Source organism: Carcharodon carcharias, chromosome 11, assembly GCF_017639515.1.
Source record: "Carcharodon carcharias isolate sCarCar2 chromosome 11, sCarCar2.pri, whole genome shotgun sequence".
Classification (NCBI taxonomy): domain Eukaryota; kingdom Metazoa; phylum Chordata; class Chondrichthyes; order Lamniformes; family Lamnidae; genus Carcharodon; species Carcharodon carcharias.
The window spans coordinates 75,281,587-75,307,939 of record NC_054477.1 but is presented as its reverse complement, the minus strand read 5'-3'; the positions used below and the strand labels follow the sequence as shown (position 1 = coordinate 75,307,939).

Below are 26,353 nucleotides of genomic sequence, written 5' to 3'. Positions count from 1 at the left end.
ACTACAAGCCAGTCAGTCTAAACTTCCGTGGTAGGAAAATTATTGGAATATTTCTGTTGGACAGGATAAATCTTCATTTAGAAAGACATGGATTAATCAAAGACAGTGAGCATGGATTTGTAAAAGAAGGTCATGTCTGACTAACATGATTGAGCTTTTTGAGGAAGTAAAAAGGGAGGGTCAACGAGGGTCATGTATTTAATATAGTCTAAATGGGTTTTAGCAAGGATTTTGATGAGGCCCCACAAGGCAGTCCATTCACATAAACAAAAACCCAGAGATTCCAAGGCAAAGTGGCAAGTTGGTTCCAAAATTGGTTCAGAGGCAGGAACCAAACAGTATTGGTCAATGGGTGTTTTTGTAACTGGAAGGCTGTTTCTGGCAGGGTTTTGCAGGGCTCAGTACTAGGTCCCTTGTTTTTTGTGGTATATATCAATGATTTGGACTTGAATGTAGAGGTTATGGTTATGAAGTTTGTAGATGATACAAAATTAGGCATATCGTTGATTATGAAGAAGAAAGCTGTAAACTGCAGGACGATATCAATGCACTAGTCAGGTGGGTAGAACAGTGCAAAATGGAGTTAAATCAGGAGAAGTGTTATGTAATGCATTTGGGGAAGGCTAACAAGGTAAGTGAATACACAATAAACGGTAGGATACCGAAAAGGGTAGAGGAACAGATGGACCTCGAGTGTATGTACACAGACCCCTGAAGGTGGTTGGACAGGGGGAAAAAGTGGTCAAGAAGGCATATGGGATACTCAAGTTTATTGGCTGAGGCATAGAAGAGCTGGGAGGTAATGCTGGAACCACTTAAAAGAGTGGTTAGGCCACAGCTGGAGTATGGTGTGCAGTTCCGGTCACTGCATTTTAGAAAAGATGTGATTGAGCTAGAGAGGGTAGAGAGGAGATTTAACAGGATGTTACCTTACTGGAGAACTTTAGTTATGAGGAACGATTATAAGGGGTCTAGATAATGGATGGAGATTGCCCAATGCCCTTGCTTGAAGGGTCAATACCAGGGGCATTGATTTAGGGTAAGAGGTAGGAGGTTTAGATTTGAGGGGAATATTTTCATCCAGAGGCTGGTGGGGATCTGGAATTCTCTGCCTGAAAGGGTGATAGAGGCAGAAGCCATCATAACATTTAAAAAATGCTTGGATATAATATTTTAAGTGCAGTAACCTACAAGACCATGGACCAAGAACTGAAAATTGAAGTTAGGCTGGATGGCTCCTTGTTGGCTGGTGCAGATATGATGGGTCAAATGGCCTCCTTCCATGCTGTAAATTTCTATGATTCTATGAGTTGGTGACCCAGCACCTCCCCCCCCACCCCTCGTAACCAGAGTGCATTGTGAAGAGTGAGTTGCACAGTTGTTAAAGGGTGAAGAGTGTACTAGCACCCAGGTGCCCAAGAAAGAAAAGGGATAATGGCAGTATTACATTGTTTGACCTGGACAAGTGACTGAACATTTTGCAGCACTATTCTGCAGCGTGGGGAGTGAGAGCTGTCAGTGACAGTGGAACCTGTGTCCAGGTGGCATGAGAGGGCAGGTGGGCAGGTTTGCTGCCACAGACACCCAGCAACCTGTGACTCCTGGTCTCAATTTCATAAGGAAGTGTTTGCAGGTCAGACTCTGAAATTGTGATGTCTTCTTTTATGTCTGTGCTGAACCCTGGTCTTTTCTTTGGCTGTCTGTGCTAACTGGTCCTGTGTAAAATATTCTTGAAAATGGCACAAAAAGATTCAGGAGAAATGTTGGCCGTAATTTTCCGGGCCCATTGGTGACAGGGTGACTGGAAGGCAAGCAAAATGGCCGGGAGCTCAATTGAGCCACTTAAGTGGCCAATTAGGGGCCACTTCCTGCCTCCACTGTCATTTTGCCAGTGTTGGGAGGATCCACCGCCACATGGGAAGACTGCCATCCTCCCGGTTAGCCCACCTTTTTGGGCACTTCGTGGTCCACGGAAGGTCACCTGGCAGCAATGGCCACTCCCTGTGCCAATGCCTGCCCTCAACAACCTCCCTCACTACCAGGACCTGCCTACCTGGTCTCGGTGCCTACAGATTCCAATTACCATTGAAATGCCCTTAACCCCCAAGGTGCAGTCCCTGCAATGGTCACTACCACCAGTTCTTGGGTAGGTACTCTCCCAACCATCAGAGTACAAGTCCTTTTTCATGGTGTAAAAATGGTAAATTTGCTGGACTGAACCCTGCCACCCCCAGCAGTGTTAAGGATCTCTACTCTTTCTTCCCAAATGTTGCACCGACAATATAACTGTACCTAGAGCATGTGCCAGAAAAATCAGACTGTATATCTGCTTCTAGTTAGTGTTATGCCAGCGTATCTTGGACCACATCACTAAATGCCTAAACTTAAAAAAAATGGTAAAAGTGACCATTTTAAAAATTATATTTTCTTCAAGGCGTGATGTCTTCTGCTGGGAATCTTACATCAGTGTTGGAGTCCAATACTGTATCTGGTTGTGATGCAGCACTGACTGAGCACACTAAACAGCATAAAAGAGAGGAAACGTTCCTTCAAAGTTAGTACACTCATTCCTGGCACAGCGGAATCACTGCTAGAGCCAGCAGCATGGTCTTATTATTTGACTTTGAAACCTTATTTATGCAGCGATAAAACTGTCTCAATAATAAAGGTGTAAAGGGCGGGATGATGTTGCAGCCAGTACCTTGTCCAGGCTGGAGAGAGTGGCCAGGAAGCCCCAGTTGCTGGAATGGAGCAGATAGCGGGCGATTCGCGCTTTCTCCTGCTCGGGCGGCTCGGGGGCAATCTGCTCGGGAGCCTTCGCACTCAGCCCTTCCCTCCGGTAGGAAAACATCCTGGAGGGGAAGCTGAGGACCTGTTTCGGACTCGGCAGCTCGGCCACGGCCCTACCGTTTGCATCCTGCTCCTGGTAGACAGCGGCGGGGTACGAGGCTTTCCAGATGCTGCTGCTGCTCTCGAACAGGCGGTTGGGCAACACGTCTACCCCCTCGTCCTCCTCCTCGGTGGACACTGTCTCCTCCTGGTTGGTGACTGCCCAGGACACAGAGTTGACGATCACATAACCGCGGCTGCGATGCACCAGCCACCCCAGCAAGGAAAGTGACAGGAGGGCGAGGACGGCCATGGCACCCCCAGCAACCTCCCTCACACCCTCCCTCGCCTGTGCGCCTGGTTAATAAAGAGACTTTCAATAAAACAACCTAAAAAACTGCAGCCTACACTGTATTTCAAAGCAGCACCATCTGCTGGCAAAGGCTAAGCTTCTCCCACTCTCGGCATCTTTTAAATTAATTAACAGCGCCTCATGCTCCATCCAAATCGACCTGTTAGAGGGGGAATTGTTGTCATGGAAATGTACCCGGCAAATCTTTGCTCCTGTGTTTTTCTTTTCCCAATCATGTGATAAAACGATTAATTTTGCATCAAATTTACCCGTCGTGTGGTGAAAATCGCAGGCTGCTGCCAGTGAAATAACCGGGAGCCCTTCTGGGGACACGTTTCCTCTAATATATATGTAAATATTTGATTAAAAACGAAATCATAAGGAATGGGAATATTTTCAAGGTCAGGTTTTTTCTCTCTCTCGGAATAAAATTGCAAAAAAACCCCAGAATTTAAGTTGCTTCTCAGTGCCGCCAGGGAGAGAAGGCCTGGGATGATTTTAAATGTATATCAACCAGAGCCGGTTTGAAAACCTGAGCTGATTGAATATAGGCATTGTTTAGGGTAGGTACAGGGCTTGCTCAAATGAAGGTACCTGGAAGATCTGCTCTGTCTCTTCTCCTTCCCCTCCCCCTCCCAGGGATGAACAATTAATTTTACCAGGGTGGAGGTAGGGGTCTGTATGTCTACTTCTCAAACACTGCTTGTTGAAGACCCATATTTCAAAAGGATGAGCAATCACGGACACCCTCCCAACCCACCATCTAAATTAGAATACTATATAATACTCAATATGAAAGTGCTGCATGTAAGGAGTGCTTTTAAGAAACAAATATTTACCGACAATTTTTAAAAAATTTTTTCACACGATGAGAGCGTTTTTGCCCATCCCTAATGACAGATATACGGATCTTTGTGTTGCTCTCAGTGCTCCAGTGTGCACACTGCCCTCCCCTACCCTCCCATGGTAAGACAGCCAACCCATTTGACACTGCACGTGGCGATTGTAGTCACCCCCAAGTCAGCCACCTGTAAGGCCGACCCTACTCGCTTAAGCACTTTCACATTATTTTGCAGATCCCCTGGAATGTCTGTATGGATCTCCAGAGGTCTGCAGACTCCAATCTGAGAACCATTGTTGGCTGTGCCTCTCAGAAAAAAAGGACACATTCTCTTACACTCTTCCATACCAATACACAAGCACCAGTCTTTTCTGACAGGCACGAGCAGAGTGTGGTATCATTGGTCTTTAAGTTACTATGGCCCGATCAACTCTGAATCCTCCCATCAGCTCCAAAGATTGAGTTATTAAAAAAAGTTGCTATTTTACAGAAAAGGTTTTCTTTCCATGTGGCCTTCCATCCTCCAGCATGCAACCCAGGCGTTCTAGTTAAATCCAGGCCTGATTAGCTTCCAAGTCCTTTGCAAGAAAGTTTAAGTAATTTTATTGAGTTTTTTTCACCATTTGATGTTATTTGTACCATATTAGGAGATATGTTAAGGAGAGCAACGAATTCCAGTAGTACATTTGTTCCCTTCTAAAAAGTGTTCTAGTACATGCATCTTACCTGACCTAGTATCAGCAGAATTGCTTCCTAGGCTTAAATTAAAAGGAGAAATGGTGTTTGAAGCTTCACTATTGATATTTGTTCTGGCATTTTATTTCTGGATATGGTAAATACTCACATTTTTTACCCATCCCTAGTTATCCTGAGAAAGAATGGAGAACTTTTCTCAAACTGGTCTAACCCTTGTGATGATGGTTCTCTCACATTAGTGTTAAGTAGAAAATTTCAGGATTTTTACTCTGACCATGAAGGAATAGTGATGTATTTTGAAATCAGGATGATGTATGACTTGGAGAAGAACTCTGGATGTGCTATGTATCAAATGTGCTTGTAAATGCAAGTTGTTATTGTTCCTTCCACATAGTGCTAGTCATGGTAACCCTCTAGTTACAGAGCCTGCTGAAAGATTAACTGCAAAACCTGCTGTGTTTTCCCATCCCCCTGAAGGAGTTCCTATATTCCTCCACCCTCTTATCAAATCAAATCTAATCTTCAACATTGGCATAGTTCCTGCCTGAACTCAAGGGTCAGTTCCCAGAAGAAGTTTCTGTTGCTCTGTTCTAAATCTCTCATTTACACCTTTATCTATAGCCTCTCATTCTGGACACCTCCATCACTAGAGAGACTCTGCCTCCATTTACCCTGTACAATCTTTTTATAACTTTAAACATTTTTATTAGTTTAGCCTATGTTATTATTGTAACAAAAAACACCCCAATTTTTTTAAAGTTCTTCTTTGTATTTGCATTTCCTCATAGCAGGCAGCATTTTAATAAATCTGCACTGTGAACTTCTCTAAAGCCTCAATAATATTCCGCTGGTTCATCCATTACTTATTCTAATTGAGGTGTTAAGGCTTTATATAGGCTTATCACTGGAAAGGGTTAGTGTGATTCCTGGTTCAAGTTCAGCATTCTCAGGTGACAGACAAGGTCCCAGCTGAATAGGAATGCTCTGACTGGAAGAGAAACAATGAGCAGGCATTTATAGGAACTGGCAGAGGGAAGAGTGTGAAGGTCAAGTCACATGGTAACTGTGATCAGCATGAAAACAGATAATAACTGACTGGTTGATTTGTTCTGGCTGGAAAACTGAAATAAAACATTTCCTTCTTTTTCCTCTCTTCTACAGAAGGAGTTAACTCTTGCTGGGAATGGTTCTAAAGGTGTCAGCAATCTTCCAGTATCCCCCACAAGTGTCCCATCCTCATTTACTGTGAATGTTAGTAAACCACGGAGAATAGCAAATCAGGCTCAATCATGTTTTTACCTAACATGTACAATAAATATGCACATTTTGCAGGTGCTGGACTGGTGACTGATTCTCTCCCTAACCCAGGGTACTGGAATCAATTATTGTTCCCACTACTACTGTTTAGGATCAGCTAATTCAACACAGAGTTGTAATCATATTTGAGGATTTTTAGTCTGTTTGCCTCAGTACTTCACCAAGTAGGTTCTATTCTATAATGTTGATAATTAGTCATTATTGAAATAATTGAAAACAAAGAATCTTATTACGATTGTTATGATTGTTTAAATGTTGCCTTTAATTAACATTCTATATAAATGAATTTTGTTTGCGTATGTTGGTTACCTCAGCTCTTAAGGAAAGAAACAAAAACAAAAACTCCAGCACCAATATTATATTTAGGGGCAGAGCTTTGCTGGATGGAGGGATTGTTGCAAGCATGCTATGGATAATTGATTTTCTATTTGGAACCATAGAAGTCTGATACCCTGTATACTGAATCATACCTGCAACATATTCAACTCCCCATCCTGATTCTGATTCCCCAATCCTTGGATCCATTTCTGATCAACTTACTAAACCTTTGTAAATTATGCTAAATAAAGTCAACAATTGTGCATTTTAAAACAAAATCTTAGATTTCTAAAAAATGGATAACTTCACACCTCAGTGTAAGTAGTGACAGAATCATTCTATTCCCAGGCATACTCATCTTTCAACAGTGCTGTTTTGGTGCTTTGAAAATCTTCATTGTATACAGCATGAATAAGTCACTTATGTTTGCACATCACCAGCAACATATTGCTGCATCCTGGAAGTGTGGATTTCAAATGTCTGACCATTCTTTAAAGTGACAACTGCTTTCTTCCCTAATGACAGATTCAGTTTAAGAGTACTTTTACTTGGCTCATCTTCAACCAACACCTGAATTAACTGAAAGAAATAATCACAAGGTTTAAAGCAATTAGCTTTTCAAACATTCTGAAGATAAAAAATGGTGCTTCTTCATTGTCAATAACATCTGCAACACAATGATAATGTAGAGCTAGAGGGAGTTACAGAGATAGGGAAGGTTAAGATGATGGAGGGCTTTAAATGCAAGGATGAGAATTTTAAATTTGCAGTACAGGGATCCAATGTAGGTCAGGCGTGCAGGGGGATGGGTAAGTGGGACTTGGTATGGGATAAGATATGGGCTGCAAAGTTTTACAGAGGGTAGCAAAGGGAGACCTGACAAGAGAACCTTGAAATAGTTGACTCTGGAAGTGACAAAGGCATGGATGAATGTTTCATTGGTAGATGGACATAGAAAGGAGCCGGGGCAGGCAATGTTATCGAGGTTGAAGTAGTCACCTTTGTGAAAGAAATGTGAGCACAGAAGCTCAGCTTGGAGTCAAAAGAATGTTTTTGAACACTCTTTCAACCTAAGACAGTGGTTAGAGAAGGGAAAGGAATTTGTGATAGGGACCAAACACAATAGTGCAATCTTCCCAATGTTTAGCTGGAGGAAACAGTAGCTCATCTAAGACTACAGGCAGAATCTTCTGGACTTAGTCCCTGCCTGAGCAGCAGGACCCTTTTCAGGTTGGGAACCCACTTTACTAATGGGTAGGTTAGCTGTAGGTCTTTAACTCAGCCACATCATTACCAGTCCACCTTTGGGTTGCCCAACCAATTAGCAAGGTTGGGTGGGATGATGCAGCCGTGCTGTCAAAGGAAGGATTTCTAATTAATGGCACCACAGCATAGGTTACAAGGGATCATAGCACTTGGATTTTTGAGGAGTCAGCAACCACATGAATGGAGAGGAGACCTGGGAAGGCTGTGGGATCAGAAGTGTCTGTGGAAGTCAGCAGCAGGAATGTGTTCCCTCCAACCTGGAGACAGTGCACCATGATGTCAGCGGCGACCTGCGAGGGGACGCTATGCTTCCTGAGGTCCTGCTGCTCAGAAAATCTTCTGCCTAACGACCCTGTGTTGGGGGCCTCACTTCCTTCCAGCTGAATTGTGGCATCCATTCCCTCTGCCCTGTGGAGGGGCAAGTGGCTGAGGAGAAGGTAACAGATGCTGCTGTTGGTGTTGTTCCAGCTGCTGGTACAGTTGGGTGGCTTCTGTTCTTGCCCCTCATCAGAGGTGCAAGGTAGAGTTGTATAAACTGCTCCCATGCTTGGTAAACGCTTGCTGTAGCGAAGTACATCTGAAGGTGTGTGAAGTGCTGGACAGGTGAAGTACCTTCCAATAAGTTGGTAATCAAATGTCAAGCCATGATACCACACTGCCTGAGAGATGAAGTGCAATAAGCAGCAGTTTCTCAATGGTCATGGCTCTTCAGGGTAACTAATCAAAACCTTCCCAGCTTGTCAGTTTAACTAAAGAAGATTTTGCTTTAGTGCACCCATCTTGGTGACACTGGTGAGTTGCTGACAGGTTGGGAAATAGGTCCTCCGGCTGTGAAATCCTGAAAAGAGAGTTGCACCAGTTCTTAATTGGCTTTTTTTTATTGCATTAATGACTTACCTGTCAGATCTAAGGAGGTTTTCCACATGCTTTCAATCCCAAAAGGTGGCAGGATGATGTCAGGATCCCAACCCAAAGTCAATTTCAGGGGATTTAACGCCCCACAAGCATGCAAACCTGCCTTCCCTTCTCTGGGAATATTCCTCTATATATGTTAGACAAGCAGTAGAGAGACGTGTCAGGGAGGTAGAGTTGAATGTCTTCAGGGTATATGTGGAAACTGACCTGTAGATGATGTCACTAAGGGATAGCATGAAAATGAAGGACGGATGCTTGGGAGACTTTCTGAAGTAATAAATCAGGAGCAGGTAGCGAGGCCAATGTAACAGTTTGTGAGTAGGCCTGGGTAGTAGATTTTTAGCGTAGCTTGACCATTTACAGACTATTTTCATATTATATCCATTAGTCAGCTAACAAGATCAAGATGCCATTTTGTACTAACTTTTGACCAAAGAAGCCATTTACACTCTGCAGCTTATAATCACTTACAGGTATGAATTAGGAATTACTGTGTAATTACTAACAATTCAGAATAATTGATTGACGAGTATTGTACACCTTGATAAAGTTATAATTGAAAAAATAGTAATTAAGTAGTTATTAAGGTTAAGTTAGATTCAAAAGTCTGCAAATTCTAAAAAGTACTAAAATGCTGCTGTAAAATTCTGTTTTATGGATGAGTATCAAATCAGATATTATGTGCTAAGCTCAACTCACTCTAGCCTTGACCATCTCAAGAGTTGGGATCAGTCAACAGACAATTGTGCAGTCAAATAAGAAAAGCCACTGTAAAAGATACATTGTTCCTTTGAATGAACAATGCACACAGGCAGTCAAACTCCAATTAAAATATTTCAATAAGCTTAAACCAAATATAGAAATACGCAGACATGGGCTGGGAAAAACTAATGATAATTTAGGGGTTAAAAGTAAGGACTCCCAAGCGACATCTTTGTTCAGTCTTTGAGTGACATCAGATACTCCTGAGGCAGAATTTGGAAAACTTGCTGTCAACGAAGGAACTTAAGGGTTACTTTACTTCAGCAGCCTGATTATCCGACTGAAGGTGTAAAAGTTGATTTTGTGTTGTTAAGTATACTTTTTTCAATTAAAAATAAATTTTTTCTTGATACTTAGAGTCTGTCTTGCCTTACTGTTATGTCTTGTCCGAACTGAAATGTTTTATTGGGTTATTTTGGAATTGGGTAGTTGAATAATTAAGTTTGAACAATTAAGAATTAAATTGAATTAAAGTACTCAATAAAAAAAACTGACGATGGTTTGGTAATTCTCCAAGGTAAGAGTGGAACCAAGTAAGGGTAGGCCCATTGGGCTAGACAGCAGAGGAAATTCATGAGAGGAGAATGGTTTTGTAGTCAAAGTCTGCAGATAGGTAAAAGCAGGGGAAAATGTACCAAGATCACAGTCACAGAGTGGTGTTTGTGACTTTGTTTATAGGGTTATTTCAATATTTTGGGGAGAAACATAAATCTGACTGGAGAGATTCACAGAATTGCTCAACTGGTAGACATCAATTTGGGGAGGGCACAGCGTGTTTGAGGACTTGAAAGGGAAGATGGAATCAGGGTGATAGCTTGTGAGGAGAGAGGGATTGAGGGTGAGTCTTTTGAAGAGGAGTTGATGACAGCAGTTTTGAAAGGAAGGGGGAACAGTGCCTGAGAAGAGGGCCTATTTACAATGTCAACATGGGGGCCAGGAAAGGAATGAATCACAATTAAGTGGGAAGAAAGAAGGGTGAGAACGTCAGGACTGGATGGTGAGGTATGGTCAGGGGAGGGGTAATCAAAAATTATGCTTTTACAAAGGAGGCAAAAGGAATGGAACAAGGTGAGCTGTTTGAAGAAGGAGAAGATGCCATAGGTGTAGAGGAAAAGACCATTCTGACTTTGAGATAAGGACCACACCTCCACTGTGGCAGTTTGGGTGGGGCAGGCAGTGAAAATTTTAGTCAGGCTGGAAGATTTCAGTCAGGGACAAAGCATCATCAGTTGAGTATGTTTCAATCAAAGCCAGAATGTCAATATAGTTATCCACAATAAATACCACATAATGTTCATACAAAATTTTTGAATTGAATTAGAATTGTGTCTTGACTAACATTTTGTCACCCTTGCCCTCCTCTCATTCTCCCATCACCCCCACAATATCCATGTGAATGCCAAAAGCTTTGTTTGTGAGTGAAAAAGAATGATGGAGGGGTTGATCCATAGTTGATCCACCAAGAGAGTCCAAATGAAATTGCATTATTTCTGTTGAACAGCCTCAGGACATCATTACTGCTTTACACACTAGGTTATTTGAATTAACTTGCTGCCATTGCTAAATCTTTGCCAATATATGGGGCGGTGGGGTGTTGGGAAAAAGGGTGGGAGGCAAGAATGAAAAAACATGAGTCCAAGTCTAATTCAATTCAAAAGGACTAAATTTTGCATGAACATTATTGTGGTATTTTTAAGATACTGAAATTAACAAAATTGTTTAATTATTAGGTATGGTTTTCGACTCCGTTCTAAAGTAGTCTGTATAATATATTCTGCCAACACAGAACTTCTGTTAAACTCTGCTAGGGTAATTGAAAACAGCAATGATTGATTTGGCAACTTAAAATGACAGGTACTAAAGAAATGCTGGGTCTTATTTTGCTGAGAGATGAGAGTGAATAGTGTTAGCCATTCGACAGGCCTACCCCTTCAGGGAGATGGTGGTGTAGTGGTAATGTCACTAAAAGGCCAGGCTAAAGCTCTGGGGATATGGGTTCAAATCCTACCATGACAGTTGGTGGAATTTAAATTCAATTAATAAATCTGAAGTAAAAGTGAATTTCAATAATAGTGACCATGAAACCATTGTTGTTTCACTCATGCCCTTTAAGCAAGTTGCCATTCAAACAGTGTGACACCCTTGGGTCTTGTGTGAACAAGGCAAACAGTAATATATCTCCTTAACCAATCAGTCTGAACTGGGAAATGTAAATTAGAATACTTAATTCAATAAAGTGAAATAAAGAAAGGGAAAAAAGGTTGGATAAAAGAGGTGCAAATAAAAGATTAAAAATAAAGTATTTAATGTTTTTAAATATCCATCAATAATTAAAAGCTGGAGGAATGAGAGTTCACTTGCAAGAGTTAATTTTCAGTACCAGAGAGATTGTTTGGCAGTAATTAGTGCGTCTTGGCAATTCACCATCTTATTAAACCCCTCTTCCCTGTCTCTCTATCCTCACTTCCAGCAATAATGGGAGATGGTGATGTTAATGTTGCAGAACTAGTAATCCAGGGACCCAGGCTAATTCTCTAAGGGCATGGGTTCAAATCCCATCATGGCAGCTGGTGGAATTTAAATTCAGTTAATAAAATCTGGAATATAAAGCAAGTCTTAGTAATGATGATGACCATGAAACTATTGTCATAAAATCCCATCTGGTTCACTAATGCCCTTTAGGGAAGCAAATCTGTCATTCTTACATGTGGCTCCAGACTCCATAGCAATGTGGTTGGCTCTTAACTGCCCTCTGAACTCTGTTCAAGGGCAATTAGGGATAGGCAACAAATGCTGGCCTTGTCAGTGGCACCCACATCTCATAAAAGGTCAAAAAAATACACTGCATCAGTTTTCGCATGTTGACGACATCCAGCTATATTTCACCAATACTTCTCCACTGTTGCTAAATTATCAGGCAGCTTGAGAGCAGAAATTTCCTCTAATTAAATATTGGGAGGAATGAATCCATTGTCTACTTTCCTACAATCCCTGCTACAAACTCCCTAGCCACTGATTTCGTCCTTGGCAACTGGCTAAACCAGACTGTTCACAAATTTAATGTCACTTTGAGATGAACTTCTGACCACATATCTGTGCCATCACTAAGACTGCCTATTTCCACCCATAACATCACTCAACCTTGCCCCTGACTGATCAGTTCATCTGTTACTGAAACCATGCCTTTGTTACTTTTGGACTTGATTATGTTAATGTACTCCTGGCCAGCCTTCCACATTCTACTTGAGGTCATCCAAAATTCATGTCTTACTTGCACAAACTCCTATTAACCTATCACCCCTGTGCTCGTTGACCTACATTAACTCCTGGCTAAGCAATACCTTGATTTTAAAGTTCTCATCCTTGTTTTCAATCCCTTTGTGGCCTTGGCCCTGCCAAATTTCTAATCTCCTCCAGTCCCATAACCTTCTGAGATATTTATCCTCCTTTAATTCTGGCCTTTTGAACATTCCTGATTTTGATTGTTCTACCATTGCTGGTCATGCCTTCAGCTGCCTGGGCTCTGAGCTCTGGCATTCCTTCCCAAACCTCTAATTCTCTTTTCTCCTTTAAGATTGTCCTTACATCCTATCTCTTTGACCAAGCTTCTGGTTATTTGACTTAACATCACATTATGTGGCTGAGTATCAAATTTTGCCTTATAAAGCTCCTGTGAATCACCATGAAATGTTTCATTACATTAAAGGTGCTATATAAATACACGTTGTTGTTCTGGTTGTTGAAAGGTTACTTAGATTGGAATAGGTAAACCTAACATTTTGTGGCAATTTAGGCTGTATCTATATCATCATTACAGGAACATCGTGCTGTGGGGTGGCAGAGAGTGAAATTGTGTTTTTGCGAGCTTACGGAAGGCAAGAACATCTCGGACAGCAACCCCTTGATTTTCATGTTTAACTATGCATGTGTGCTTGCTGGAAGCTGCTGTCCAATTTGTACATGAATATTGCTGAGTGCTGTTGGCTTCACAGTTATTTTCACAGTAGAATTTGGCTATTATTAATTAGACTCCAGGACAAACTTACCTTGTTGCCAGTCAATGTATCAACCTTAAAGCCCAAAGGTTTGATTGTAATGTTTTGCAGATTAAGGTCTTTGTCACCCGTTTGTTCTGATTTTACGTTAAGCGACTCCGATGGCACTGAATATTTTTTAAGAACGGACTCTAAGTCTGGTTCCTGAATTGTGTCATGTGAAAGTTGATCCATTCTTTCTGGTACTGATTTTTCCATCTCTTCTTCCATGTAGGACTGAAGTACATGAGTCAAGTACTCAGAAATGAGAAGATTCACCAAGTGCCAAGATCCTATTGTATAACAAATAAAAGACTCATAAAGTACCAGAATCTTGTGAAAATGCTCATATTCCATCATAAAATTTATTATGTACAATCGTTTTGTTTAAATTAGGGCAGATCAAACTCTTTATAACAAAAATCTAGAAAATATTCAAATTTCAAAGCAGTAGCAGAATTTGTTGCTAAAAGAGCTTTTAAAACTTTACATTTCACTTTAAACATTCCAATTGTTTATCGTATGTCTCTTAGTGTGCAACCAAAAGATTGTTTAAATTTGAGTGCTTACTCTTTCTGTTAAGAATACCATATCACTGGCAATATATTATATATATATATATATATATATATATATATATATCACAATCTGTCTGAATTGTACACATCATTTATTTTCAAAAAAGTTTAATTTTGATAAAAAAACTGTTCCTTCCACAATAAGTTTGGTCTTTAGAAGTTAAAAGATGCTAACCAAAAAACAGAATACTGCGTATGCTGGAAATCTGAAATGAAAACAGAAAATGCTGGAAATACTCAGCAGGTTATGTATGGCAGCATCTGTGGAGAGAGAAACAGTTAACATTTCAGGTCTGTGACCTTTCATCAGAACTGGAAAAAGTTAGAGATGTAATAGGTTTTGAGCAAGAGTTGGGTGGGACAAGGATGAAAGGAAGGTCTGTGATAGGGTGAAAATCAGGAGATATTGAAGAAAAGGAGAGTTAGTCTTCCAGGACCAAAAGAAATGGAGATGAGGCAAGAATAGAAACAAAGAAACAAAAGATGTGCCTACAGCGGGGGTGCTGTCAACTGAAAAAAAAATGAAATGAGCAAAGAAAAGGAAACAAAACGGAAAATGTTTCTTTGCTTGTTTTGTTTTCTGTCAAACACACCCACTTTAGGTACATCTTTTGTTTCTATGTTTCTTTTCTTGCCCCAACCCCATTCCCTTTGGCCCTGGAAGACTAACTCTCCTTTTCTTCAATCTCTCCTGACTTTCACCCTATACCATACCTTTTTATCCTTATTCCACCCAACCCTTGCTGTAAACCTATTACATCTCTCATTTTTCTCAGTGCTGATGTGTTAAAGTGTGGCCTAAAAACAAAAAACTGCGGATGCTGGAAATCCAAAACAAAAACAGAATTACCTGGAAAAACTCAGCAGGTCTGGCAGCATCGGCGGAGAAGAAAAGAGTTGACATTTCGAGTCCTCATGACCCTTTGACAGAACTAGGTGAATCCAAGGAAGGGGTGAAATATAAGCTGGTTTAAGGTGTGTGTGTGTGTGTGTGTGTGTGTGTGGGTGTGTGTGGGGGGTGGTGGGTTGGGTGGGGGGAGAGAAGGAGGGGGGGTGTGGTTGTAGGGACAAGCAAGCAGTGATAGAAGCAGATCATCAAAAGATATCACAGACAACAGAACAAAAGAACATATAGGTGTTGAAGTTGGTGATATATATCTAAACGAATGTACTAATTAAGAATGGATGGTAGGGCACTCAAGGTATAGCTCTAGTGGGGGTGGGGGGAGCATAAAAGATTTAAAAATATTTAAAAATAATGGAAATAGGTGGGTAAAAGAAAAATCTATATAATTTATTGGAAAAAAAACAAAAGGAAGGGGTAAGAAACAGAAAGGGGGTGGGGATGGAGGAGGGAGGTCAAGACCTAAAGTTGTTGAATTCAATATTCGCCTTTTGTATTAGAGTTGATATGCAAACAACTTTAAGTGAAAACATTGGGTTTATTTACAATACAAGCAGTAGCAGCTACACATGCATATTCAACTCCATGTCTATCTCGACACTGACTGTGGAGGTAGCCCGCACTGCTAATACATTGGTTTACACAGATCAGGTGATCTTACATCACAGGACTATTCTTAAAGGTACAGTCCAACATTTAACAAAACCATAATTCCTACATTCCTCCCCCTTTAACTTTGCTAGATATATTGTATTTACAAGTATATTTATCTCATGACATAATAATATTTACCCAGTTCGCAAAGTTTACAAGTACAGTCTTTCAGGTGGTTTCCTGGTTCACGTGGAACATCGCAGCTCCACGACTTCAGATTCTCTCTCAGGAACACATTCTCTGGAACTGCATGAACATCAAAAACCTTGGTGAGCACTTGGGCAGTTCAGTATCTTCCAGTCTGATAGAGAAATCAGACATGTCAGTCCTTGGTTGAGCACTTTCAACAGGAAGCACTGGTTCAGTAATGGTTACAGGTGGTACAATATCTTGATGTGGTAGCTCTCTTTTTCTTAAATGGTCCACATGCTTACAGGTGATCTGACCTTCCACTTCCACATGGTATGATAATGGTCCAGTCACTGAACTTACTTTACCAGGTAACCACTTCAGTCTTCCACTGAAATTCTTTACAAATACTGCTTCTCCAACAGCAAATTGTCTCTCATGACTATGTAAGTCACGTGTAGCTTTTTGGTTTCCTTGACCCTTCTCCACCTTCCCCTCCAAATTTGGAAATATTAGGCTCAGTCTTGTCCTAAGATAAAGTCTCATCAACAATTCTGCAGGTGTTGCTCCTGTCGTCGTGTGGGGGATTGTCCTGTTGTGAAAAAGAAAGCGTGCAAGTTTGGTCTCCAACAAATCCCTGTTAACTTCTTCATTTGTATCTACAGCATCCAGAATTCTTTCCGGAGAAGGCCTTGGAAGTAACTTGTACCTCTAATTTTATCTTCAGCATCATCCAGCAAATCATTGTGAGGGACTGGAATAATGCAAAGTAGGCACAGTTCAATAATTTGTTTATTGCGTCCTTCGAGCATTTATATGTGCTACGAGCCACTATTTTATTGTATTTTTGGAACATTCTTCCTTTTTGTCGTCTTCTTTCTACCACAGAGTTTAGTATCATCCTTCATTTTGACTTCACTGTAGGCCAGACATCTCTCAGATGAAACCTCAACTTGTCTGAGTTCAGTAGCTCATTCTCCCAAAACTTCATTATCTGCTTGCCTCTTGGAAAGCTCCTGGCTTTTGCTTACAAAGCTTCATTTGGCTTCATTTAGCTGATTCTTCAGCTGTTCTGTCTGTTTTTTGTATTTGTTGGCTGGCTCCTGGAAACTTGAACATTGATGTGTCTTCTTTGCCAACTGGTTCTTCAGTTTGTTCAGAGAGATGCTGAATTCTTTGTTTCTCTTCGTAGTTTTCCAGAGGCAGAAACTCTGACCCGAGGGAATCTTGTAGTGTGCGAAGGTCTTTCAATAGATTTTCTTTTCCTTGTGAAGGTTATTCACTTCATCTTGAACTCATTCAGTAGGGTCTCCTTGAGTTTCTTTTGCTGTTCTTCCATGTTTTTGTTTGAGATAGATTGCATTACTTCAGGTTGTTGAGTCCTTACACACTCCTTTTTCATCCTGTTGTGGTCCTTGGACTCTCTAGGCACTTTTTGCCATACTTTGCCTTGTTCCTTTTTCAAAACATGAAGCTTTCCCGGCTTCCTTTTGAAATCTCACTGGCCATTCAACATTGATTTTCCTTAACCAGTTTCACCCTAGAAGGCTTGGCCCTCGCCTCTCAATACTATCACTGGTAGCTGCGCCACTGGTTTCTATAATGGACAAATGCTCTGCTGATATCTTTTACTTGGGTTCCCTCACCTGTGTATATTTTCAACTTGGCAGATGTTGGTTCCAAATGATGTTCACCATTATTTAAATATCTGAAAGTGTGCTCTCCTATTACAGCAGTGGAAGCTCCCAGGTCTACTTCCCTTTTTAATAGTTTACTATTCACTTGTATTGTAACAAATAATGGCTCTGTCTTCCCAACTTTCATGGTAAACAATGAATAAATGTCAGAATTTGCTGTTTCAGGCTCTTCTGCATTGTAGATTTAATTGGGCTTCTTCTGTTGCAAGCCTGTTTAAATCTCTCTTTGCACAGTCTCATTATATGTCCACTTCTGTGACTAAAGTAACATTCTACTTTTTTAAAACAAAAACAGAATTACCTGGAAAAACTCAGCAGATCTGGCAACATCGGCAGAGAAGAACAAAGTTGACCTTTCGAGTCCTCATGACCCTTCAACAGAACTAAGTAAAAATAGGAGCGGGGTGAAATATAAGCTGGTTTAAGGTGTGTGTGGGGGGGGGTGGGGGGGAGAGAAGTGGGGAAGGGGGCGTGGTTGTAGGGACAAGCAAGCAGTGATAGGAACAGATAATCAAAAGATGTCACAGACAAAAGAACAAAGAGGTATTGAAGGTGGTGATATTATCTAAAAGAATGTGCTAATTAAGAATGGATGGCAGGACATGCAAGGTACAGCTCTAGTGGGGGTAGGGTGAAATAAGACTCGAAGGGCATAAAAGGTATAGATTTAAAAATAATGGAAATAGGTGGGAAAAGAAAAATCTATATAAATTATTGGAAAAACAAAAGGAAGGGGGAAGAAATGGAAAGGGGGTGGGGATGGAGGAGGGAGTTCAAGATCTAAAGTTGTTGAATTCAATATTCAGTCCGGAAGGCTGTAAAGTCCCTAGTCGGAAGATGAGGTGCTGTTCCTCCAGTTTGCGTTGAGCTTCACTGGAACAATGCAGCAAGCCAAGGATAGACATGTGGGCAAGAGAGCAGGATGGAGTGTTAAAATGGCAAGCGACAGGGAGGTCTGAGTCATTCTTGCGGACAGACCGAAGGTGTTCTGCAAAGCGGTCGCCCAGTTTACGTTTGGTCTCTCCAATGTAGAGGAGACTGCATTGGCAACAACAAATACAGTAGACTAAGTTGGGGGAAATGCAAGTGAAATGCTGCTTCACTTGAAAGGAGTGTTTGGGCCCTTGGACGGTGAGGAGAGAGGAAGTGAAGGGGCAGGTGTTGCATCTTTTGTGTTTGCATGGGGAGGTGCCATAGGTGGGGGTTGAGGAGTAGGGGGTGATGGAGGAGTGGACCAGGGTGTCCCGGAGGGAATGATCCCTACGGAATGCCGATGGGGTGGGGGGGGGGGGGGGGGGTGAAGGGAAGATGTGTTTGGTGGTGGCATCATGCTGGAGTTGGCAGAAATGGTAGAGGATGATCCTTTGAATGTGGAGGCTGGTGGGGTGATAAGTGAGGACAAGGGGGACCCTATCATTTTTCTGGGAAGGAGGAGAAGGCGTGAGGGCGGATGCGCGGGAGATGGGCCGGACATGGTTGAGGGCCCTGTCAACGACCGTGGGTGGAAAACCTCGGTTAAGGAAGAAGGAGGACATGTCATCCCTCTCCCTTTCATTTTTTCCAATAATTTATAGAGCTGTACCTTGCGTGTCCTGCCATCCATTCTTAATTAGCACATTCTTTTAGATAATATCACCACCTTCAATACCTCTTTGTTCTTTTGTCTGTGACATCTTTTGATTATCTGCTCCTATCACAGCTTGCTTGTCCCTACAACCACCTCCCGCTACTTCTCTCCCCACCCCCACCCCCCAATCTTAAACCAGCTTATATTTCACCCCTCTCCTATTTTTACTCAGTTCTGTTGAAGGGTCATGAGGGCTCAAAACGTCAACTTTGTTCTTCTCCGCCGATGCTGCCAGACCTGCTGAGTTTTTCCAGGTAATTCTGTTTTTGTTTTGGATTTCCAGCATCCGCAGTTTTTTGTTTTTATTTCTACTTTTTTAAACTGCCGATCGCTAAAAGACTGATAGTTTCCACATCGATTAAAGTTGTTCTTCAATTTAGCTGCTGTTTCCATGGCCAGCGTTATTTCTAATGCTTTTTTAAAATCCAGATTCACTTCAGCCAGCAATCTTCGCTGAATAGTGTCTCCTTTCACACCACACACTAAACGATCTCTGAGCATGTTGTTCAGAGTCTCACCGAACTCGCAATATTCCATTAATTGCTTCAAATTCACCCCGTAGTTAGCAATTGTTTCACCAGGGACTCTACTTTGCGAGTTGAACTGGAATCTTTTGCATTGTGACTGAGGGCTTGGGTTGAAAATGTCCCTTCACAAGGTCCACCAGTTCTCTGAAATGCCTCAAATCTGGGGCACTGGGTGCCATCAAACTTCAAATCAAACTGTAGGTTATGCCCCCACAAGTACTCAAGAGGATCGCTCACCACTTCTCTTCCCTGGTGATTTCGTTCGCTTGAAAGAAGAATACGAGGGGTTCTATGTTGTTATGGCAGGCGGATGGTAAATGCCAAGCTGCCCAAATCCCAGAGGGAAACTTGAAGCAGTTGCCACAGCTATTTGCAATTTTTACTTATTTCGAGATGCGGGCTTTGAATTCAGTAAAAAGGCCGCCAAGTCTTATAAGTTTCTTACAAAATTAAATTAAACCTTTATTAATAGAAGAAATGATTTTGAGCACATATATAGATCTACAAATTACTATGATAACTTCTAAATCCCCTAATTACTCTAAACCCCAGTTACACTTCCATTAAGGCAACAGTGAGACACAGATTTTGAAAGACTCAGGCAAAATAACACACAATAACTTGAACAGTTGAATTCAAAGTGAGTTTTTCTCAGCTTCAGTTCCTTGCAGACAGCAGCTTGAGGCTTAGATGCTGGAGCTTTTCACACTTGTGTTAGATCATAGAATGCCTGCTCTTACATACAACCTTCGCACCTTTATACATATTTTCCCCTCTGAATGCAAATTCCCATTGTTCCAGTGGGCAGAAATTTGGGGGCTGTGTGGGGTTGGGGGTGAAAACGATCGGGGCCCCCAATCGGGGCCGTGCCGCCATTTTACATGGGCAGGCCAATTAAGGCCCACCCAGCATGACACTCACCTGGAAGCCCTCTGCACTCCCTGTGCGGGTGGGAGGGCACGATTCCCTGAGTCAGGGCCTGCGCTGTTTCATGCATGTGCACGAAAGATCGCAGAAATCTCCCTGAGGCACAGAGGTGCCTCAGGGAGATTTGGTTAAGTTTTAAACATCTAAATAAAGAAATTAAAAACTTATAAGACATGTCCCCTCACATGAGCTGGGACATGTCAATTAATTTTTTAAGATAATTTTATTGAATTTTTAAACACTTCATGAAACCTCATTCCACCTGTGGATAAGGTTCCATGAAAAATGCAAAGGCTGCCTGGGCTCTTCGCCTGCTCACCAACCTTAAGGTTGGACAGGCAGCTCATTTAATTATTTCAAATAGTTTTTAACGGGCCTTAATAGGCCTTTGACAGTTCGGCAGGTGCACAGCTGACTTGGCTGCGCGCTTGCCGAACTGAAAATCTAAGTGGCGTGTGATGATGTCGGGACGCCCGCCCGATGTCACTGTGCGTCATTTTACGCATCGGCAAGCGGGCCCTGCCCCTGCTCGCTGACCTGAAAATTTTACCCCCTTTGAACTTTTACCTCTAATAATAAAACCTATTATGGTACCAATTTTACCAATGACCTTTGGGAAAAATAAACACACTGTTTCTTAACTTCTCCTGACTAGGTGAAACATTTCAACCCCTCCTTTGAACTTAAGCTAATCTGGTTTATTTAAAAATGCAAATGTCCCCTTTACACCTTACATTCTAAAACTTCCCCCATGTTTACCTACTTAACATTTCAAACCTAGCTTATCTTCTGATCCATCAAAGCCTTCAGACCAGCAGCCTTTAATTTAACTAAGTGCCACACACACACACACACACACACACACACACAGACACACACACAGACCCCACTATTACTTTACAATAAATTCCAATAACATTATGAAAATTATTATATTGTCCTGACAATATACTAAGACCAATCATCTGTGGCCGGCTCAAAGGGATCGATCCTACCAAATTGTGGCATTTTGGATAAATATATCTTGTTATTTTAAACTGACATTGATACTCACAATCACTGGGCGAGGTACGGTACCGATTCCAAATATCTTGATTTATCCTTGTTGCCAATCTGTTACAGTGTGATCTTGTCATCTATTTGTAATAGAGTTGATCTACAGACAACTTGCTAAGTGGAAACATTAGGGGCAGCATTTTCTGGTTGGCGAGCGGAGTTGGGGTCTGCTTGCCGACGTGTATAATGATGAGGGGTGAGATCGTCCCGACGTCACCCTACGTCATTTAGGTTTTCAGGTCGGCAAGCGCGCAGCCGACTCAACTGTGCGCCCGCCGACCTGTCAACGACAACTTAAGGCCATTAGTGAGGTGCTTAAAACACTTAATGGACGAAGAGCCCAGGCAGCCTTCAGAAAAAACATGAAACCTCAGGCGCAAGTATCTTAACATACTCTTCAAATAAAAGTTATGGACATGTCCCATCTCACATGATAGTGTCACATGAGGGGACATGTTGGTAAAATTTTTTCTATTCTTTAATCTGTTTTTCACATTTGAGCTGATCTCCCTGAGGCAGCACTTTGCCTCAGGGGGATCTGTGTGCGAAAGAGCGCGCTCCCGGCTCAGGGAACCTGCCCCCCACCAGCGCTTCCAGGCGTTCGTCATGCTGGGCGGGCCTTAATTGGCCTGCCCACACAAAATGGTGGTGCGCCCCTGACCAGGGGTGCCGATCGGGAACCCGCTCACTCGTGCCCACTCCCGCACAACACCCCCCAGCAAAATGCTGCCCTAGATTTATTTACAATACAGTCAGCAGCAACTACATATGTGTATTCAACTCCATGGGCAGAATGTTTTGCCTATCGGGTGGGCGGGCCCAACCCAATCTCCGGCGGGCGGGGAGCTGATCCCTGCCGGAGAAGTGGGCTCCGCTGCCATTTTGCATGAGATGGGACATGTTCATAATTTACATAATAAGTTTATTAAACTTTTTAAAACCCTGCATGAAACTTCATCCTGCCGGTGGATGAGGTTTCATGTTTATTCTATTCTCCGCCGGGGATCCTGGCCTGCCCGCCAACCTTAAAGTTAGATAGGCAGGTCTTTTAATTGTATAATTGATCCTGTCAATGGCCTCAATTGGCCATTGACAGACCAGTGGGCCCACAGCTGATTTTGCTGCGCTCCCGCCTTCCTGAAAATTTAAATGGACCGGGATGATGTCAGGGGTCCCGCTCGACTCATCCTGCATCATTTTACACGGGGGTGAGCGGATCCCGCCCTCTGCTCACCAACGGCAAAATTCTGCCCCATATCTATCTCTACACCGACTATGGGGGTAGTCCATGCTGTTAAAACATTGGTTTACACAGATCATGTGATCTTACATGACAGGACTACTCTTAAAGGTACAGTCCAACATTTAACAAAACTATAATTACTACATGATGAAAGCTCACAGACCTGAAATGTTAACTGTTTCTCTCTCCACAGATGTTGCCATAACCTGTGTATTTTCAGCATTTTATGTTTATATTAGAAGGTGCTAATTTGTTTGTTAGCTTACAAGATTGTATGGTGATATTATAGTAGCCTGAGAGAATTGCAAATATTATAGGTGAACTATGACTTAATTGGCATTGTTTCATTACAAACTGGCAGAATAAAAACAGCAAAATCACATTGAACTTTTAAATTAATTTTAACCAGAATAGACGACCTAATCTGCTATGATAATAAATGTAAAGATTATAGCAGCATTATCCACTCTACCTGCAATCTCACATGGTATTGAGCAATACATAATATAATCACAGAACCATTAGGGGATATTTTCTAATAGGTTAAGCTGGGAAATAACCAATAAAAAGGACTGAATTTTCCCACTTATCTGGAAGTCCTGTTACCAGGGCCGAAAATGGAAGCCTATTCTCCTTCACCAGGTAAAGGGATCCAGGGTGATATATTGCCAGGGACAGCCAATTAAGAGGCATTAAGTTGAGGCAAGACGGGCAGGCTCCGGCAATTGAGTGGGGGGAGGGGGAGCTGTGACACTGTTGGTGCGGCCAGCTATTGCTGCCAAGGTGCCTCTCCATGGGCCATGGAGCGTCCATTAGGAAGGGACCCTACCCTGGAACCTGCTGGGAAGCTGCCAGGGTTACCTGGTGATCTCCCCATGCGGTGGCAAGTCCTCCCAACAAAAAATGCCTGCAGGGGTAAAATGTGGCCCATTGACAATTTAAGTGGTTCAATCAGCTGCCTACTGGACCACCCAATGCCTTCCCCCACCATATTGCCAACTGTCCCACCTCCCAGCCCATCAACAATGGGGCTTTCCACTAATTAACCAAGAAATGTCCTTTTTTAAAAATCAATTCTCCATTCTCAGTACTTATATAAACATGGATATATTGCAGTTATTGGTTTCAGACACAAGCCTTACCAAATGACTCTGCGTTTGACAGTGTTAAAGCACGACTTATCGCAGACAGGAAGTAGTTCCATCTCAGCTGGAAATTTGCAGCTAACTGTGTGAACTCTTCTCCCCTGAAGTTGCTGGGCTGAAATATCAAATGTTTTCGCCTTTATATTGCACATTATTGTGAAGCAATACTCTATCTTGAAATTAAATTTGATGATGATGTGAATCATTTGTCGATGATTTGAAGGGAGAATCTAGTTTTAAATGTACCTCACCCACTGCATGTAAGAAATACCAGAGTGTCAACCAGCTTAATACATTTTCCTAATATTGATGGCAAGCTGGGTGTTGTGTACATATCTTAAAGATGCTCTTCAAGTTTAAACTTGTGCTCTCACGAAATGCAAGACCTGAAAGTGCTTTTGTCAGGAAGATTTTTGGCTGGGATTTTACTGAGTAAAAACGATTGGCAACAAGGGTCATAAAATTACAGGAGATGTTGTGTCAGACCCCCGATAGTTATCATGCTGGGAAGAAATTTCACAAGTGGCAGATGGCAAGCTTGTCGAGGAGACAATTCGAACTGATTTTATGAGCCCCTCAGGATTTTGCAAGTGATGCACGGGCGACATGGCAGGTTGGAGCCTCGGCAGCTTTTAAAGGAAGGCAACGGGATAGCAGCTGTTGGTTTTGGTGCACTCGACACCGTTCAGTGAGGCTTTTGCCTTTCATTGTAAGGAAGGAGTAGGGCAAACATTTGTTTGGGGTTAAGGTCCCCTTGGGTAGTTATTTTTCCGAGCTCACTGGAGAGGGCAGTCGGCTGGGTACTATTTCAGAACCCACTGGAAGGGTGCACCCAATGCTTAGAGAGCACGGGGTTCATGTATTCTGGAGGAGGGTTCTCCAGCAAGGAAGAGAACCTGAGGTGGAGGGAAGAGCAGGCAAACAGAATCAGATAGTATCAACCAGCTAGTCACCTCTAAGGGCCTCTCTTGATGGGGAATCGGCAATTAGGCAGTGCCCCAGAAAGGGTCTCCCGGAGAGTGGTCATATGCTGTGCTTTGTTGCGCTGCAGAGGGGGAAACCCTGGCTGCTGAAGATGCAGTGGAGACATTCTCAGACAGGGAGAAAAATGCGGAAGCCAAAGAGGATTCGCAGCATCCTGACAGACATGAGGGGCCTCTTTGAAAGCGTCGAGTTATAGGTGCACAGGAGGCCCATGTAATCATACATTTCGCCTGACGCTTAGCATCTCAGCCTATCAGTCAAATAAAGATCCACACTCCAAGCACACAGAAAACACTCAGCTCTTCTGGAAGGCAACGGCCCCTCAGCCACTAGCGCCTGACACTTTTGCAATGCGCAACCAATGAGCATACACATCGTGGTGGCCCCCACCCAGCCACTGAGATGACACTTGCCTTTCTTGCACTGCAGATGGCCACCAACACTGCATGAAGGTGTTCAGAAACCAAATAAACATTCATTACCACAATCACAGCACACGAGCGGAGATACATCACTTTTCTGAATACCCATGAGGCCCAAGTGCATCTGTTGTGTTTTCTTAAACCTCTTGTGTGCTCCCACGTGGAGCTCCCCTTTGGCCGCTAACTGTGGTGGAGGTAGGCTGCTGACCTTGCTGCCCTGTGGCTTAGGATGACTTTGGCGGCCATTCTCTAGGTACCCGAGGCCTGCCGGGCCCTAGAATGTTGAGGGGCTCCTGTATGGGTGCAGGAACCTCCTCAAATTGCCCTGACCACCCAAGGTGCTAGTGTCACTGACAGAGGGAATCATGAGGTGCTGTCCTCATCTGGAGTGCCCTGAGAGAAACCCCTTGAAGCGGAAGGCAGCCCCACCTCCTTCTCCCTTGATGGCATACTTGTTCCTCCTTGCTAATCGCAGAAGGATGAGGACCTAAGGGAGAATTTAGGTGCCTTGATTGCTCTTGCCTTGCCACTGCTCCTTTGAGCACAAGGACAAGGCAATGGTATGCAGGTCCTCTTGCATCTCTGGCATCCACTGACAGCCTGCTAGATGTGGCTCTCCATAAGAATCACCAACCTCTTGGTGGAGGATGCCATTCACGCATGAGAGAGGAAAATGGCGGCACCCATGGCCTGGATCGGCTCCTTCTCTGTCCGAGGCAGGGTGTGGGTATTCTCTGGAAGCTCCGCCAGATTTTCACGCACCTCACATTGTACTTCCAGCATCTGCCACTTCATGGACGACTCCAAAGGCACATCAACTGCCTGGGGTTATGCATGAGCTTGGCATCTCACACTCCAAGTGCTGTGTACTCAGCTGTTATAGCCTTTGACATCTGATCAGGTGCATGTTTGATGCTCGTAACAGGTTGTGACCCTGAATCTAATCAGGAATGCATACCCGCCCTGGTGATAGTATCTGGGCTGTGTGATGTTATGCCATCTGAGGTCCCCTCCCCCTCCTCCACAAAGGTAGATGAATGTCCCCCCAAGAGACAGCAGCTCTCTGATCCTGTAAGTGACCTGTCTGAGAAAACAGAATGATGAGGCCTACCCTCCCCTCCGGACAGGAG

At 42.8% G+C, this 26,353-nt stretch overlaps 2 protein-coding genes across 3 annotated transcripts in view; both read right to left on the bottom strand.

Moving 5' to 3' along the window:
• creg2 (cellular repressor of E1A-stimulated genes 2) overlaps positions 1-3,194 on the bottom strand; it is a 30,542-nt gene extending 27,348 nt beyond the window's left edge. For both annotated transcript variants that reach the window (XM_041199805.1, XM_041199806.1), the window contains exon 1: positions 2,702-3,194. In XM_041199805.1, coding sequence (XP_041055739.1) covers positions 2,702-3,142 — 441 coding nt within the window. In that variant the 5' untranslated portion in view covers positions 3,143-3,194. The remainder of the gene's footprint in view (positions 1-2,701) is intronic.
• A 3,579-nt stretch (positions 3,195-6,773) lies between these two features.
• The window catches only part of LOC121283897 (DNA-binding protein RFX8-like), a 136,161-nt gene continuing 116,581 nt past the window's right edge, over positions 6,774-26,353 (bottom strand). Inside the window, exons 15-17 of the mRNA XM_041198700.1 lie at positions 23,815-23,932; positions 13,343-13,623; positions 6,774-6,932 (exon numbers count right to left, since the gene is read on the bottom strand). Coding sequence (XP_041054634.1) covers positions 6,774-6,932; positions 13,343-13,623; positions 23,815-23,932 — 558 coding nt within the window. The remainder of the gene's footprint in view (positions 6,933-13,342; positions 13,624-23,814; positions 23,933-26,353) is intronic.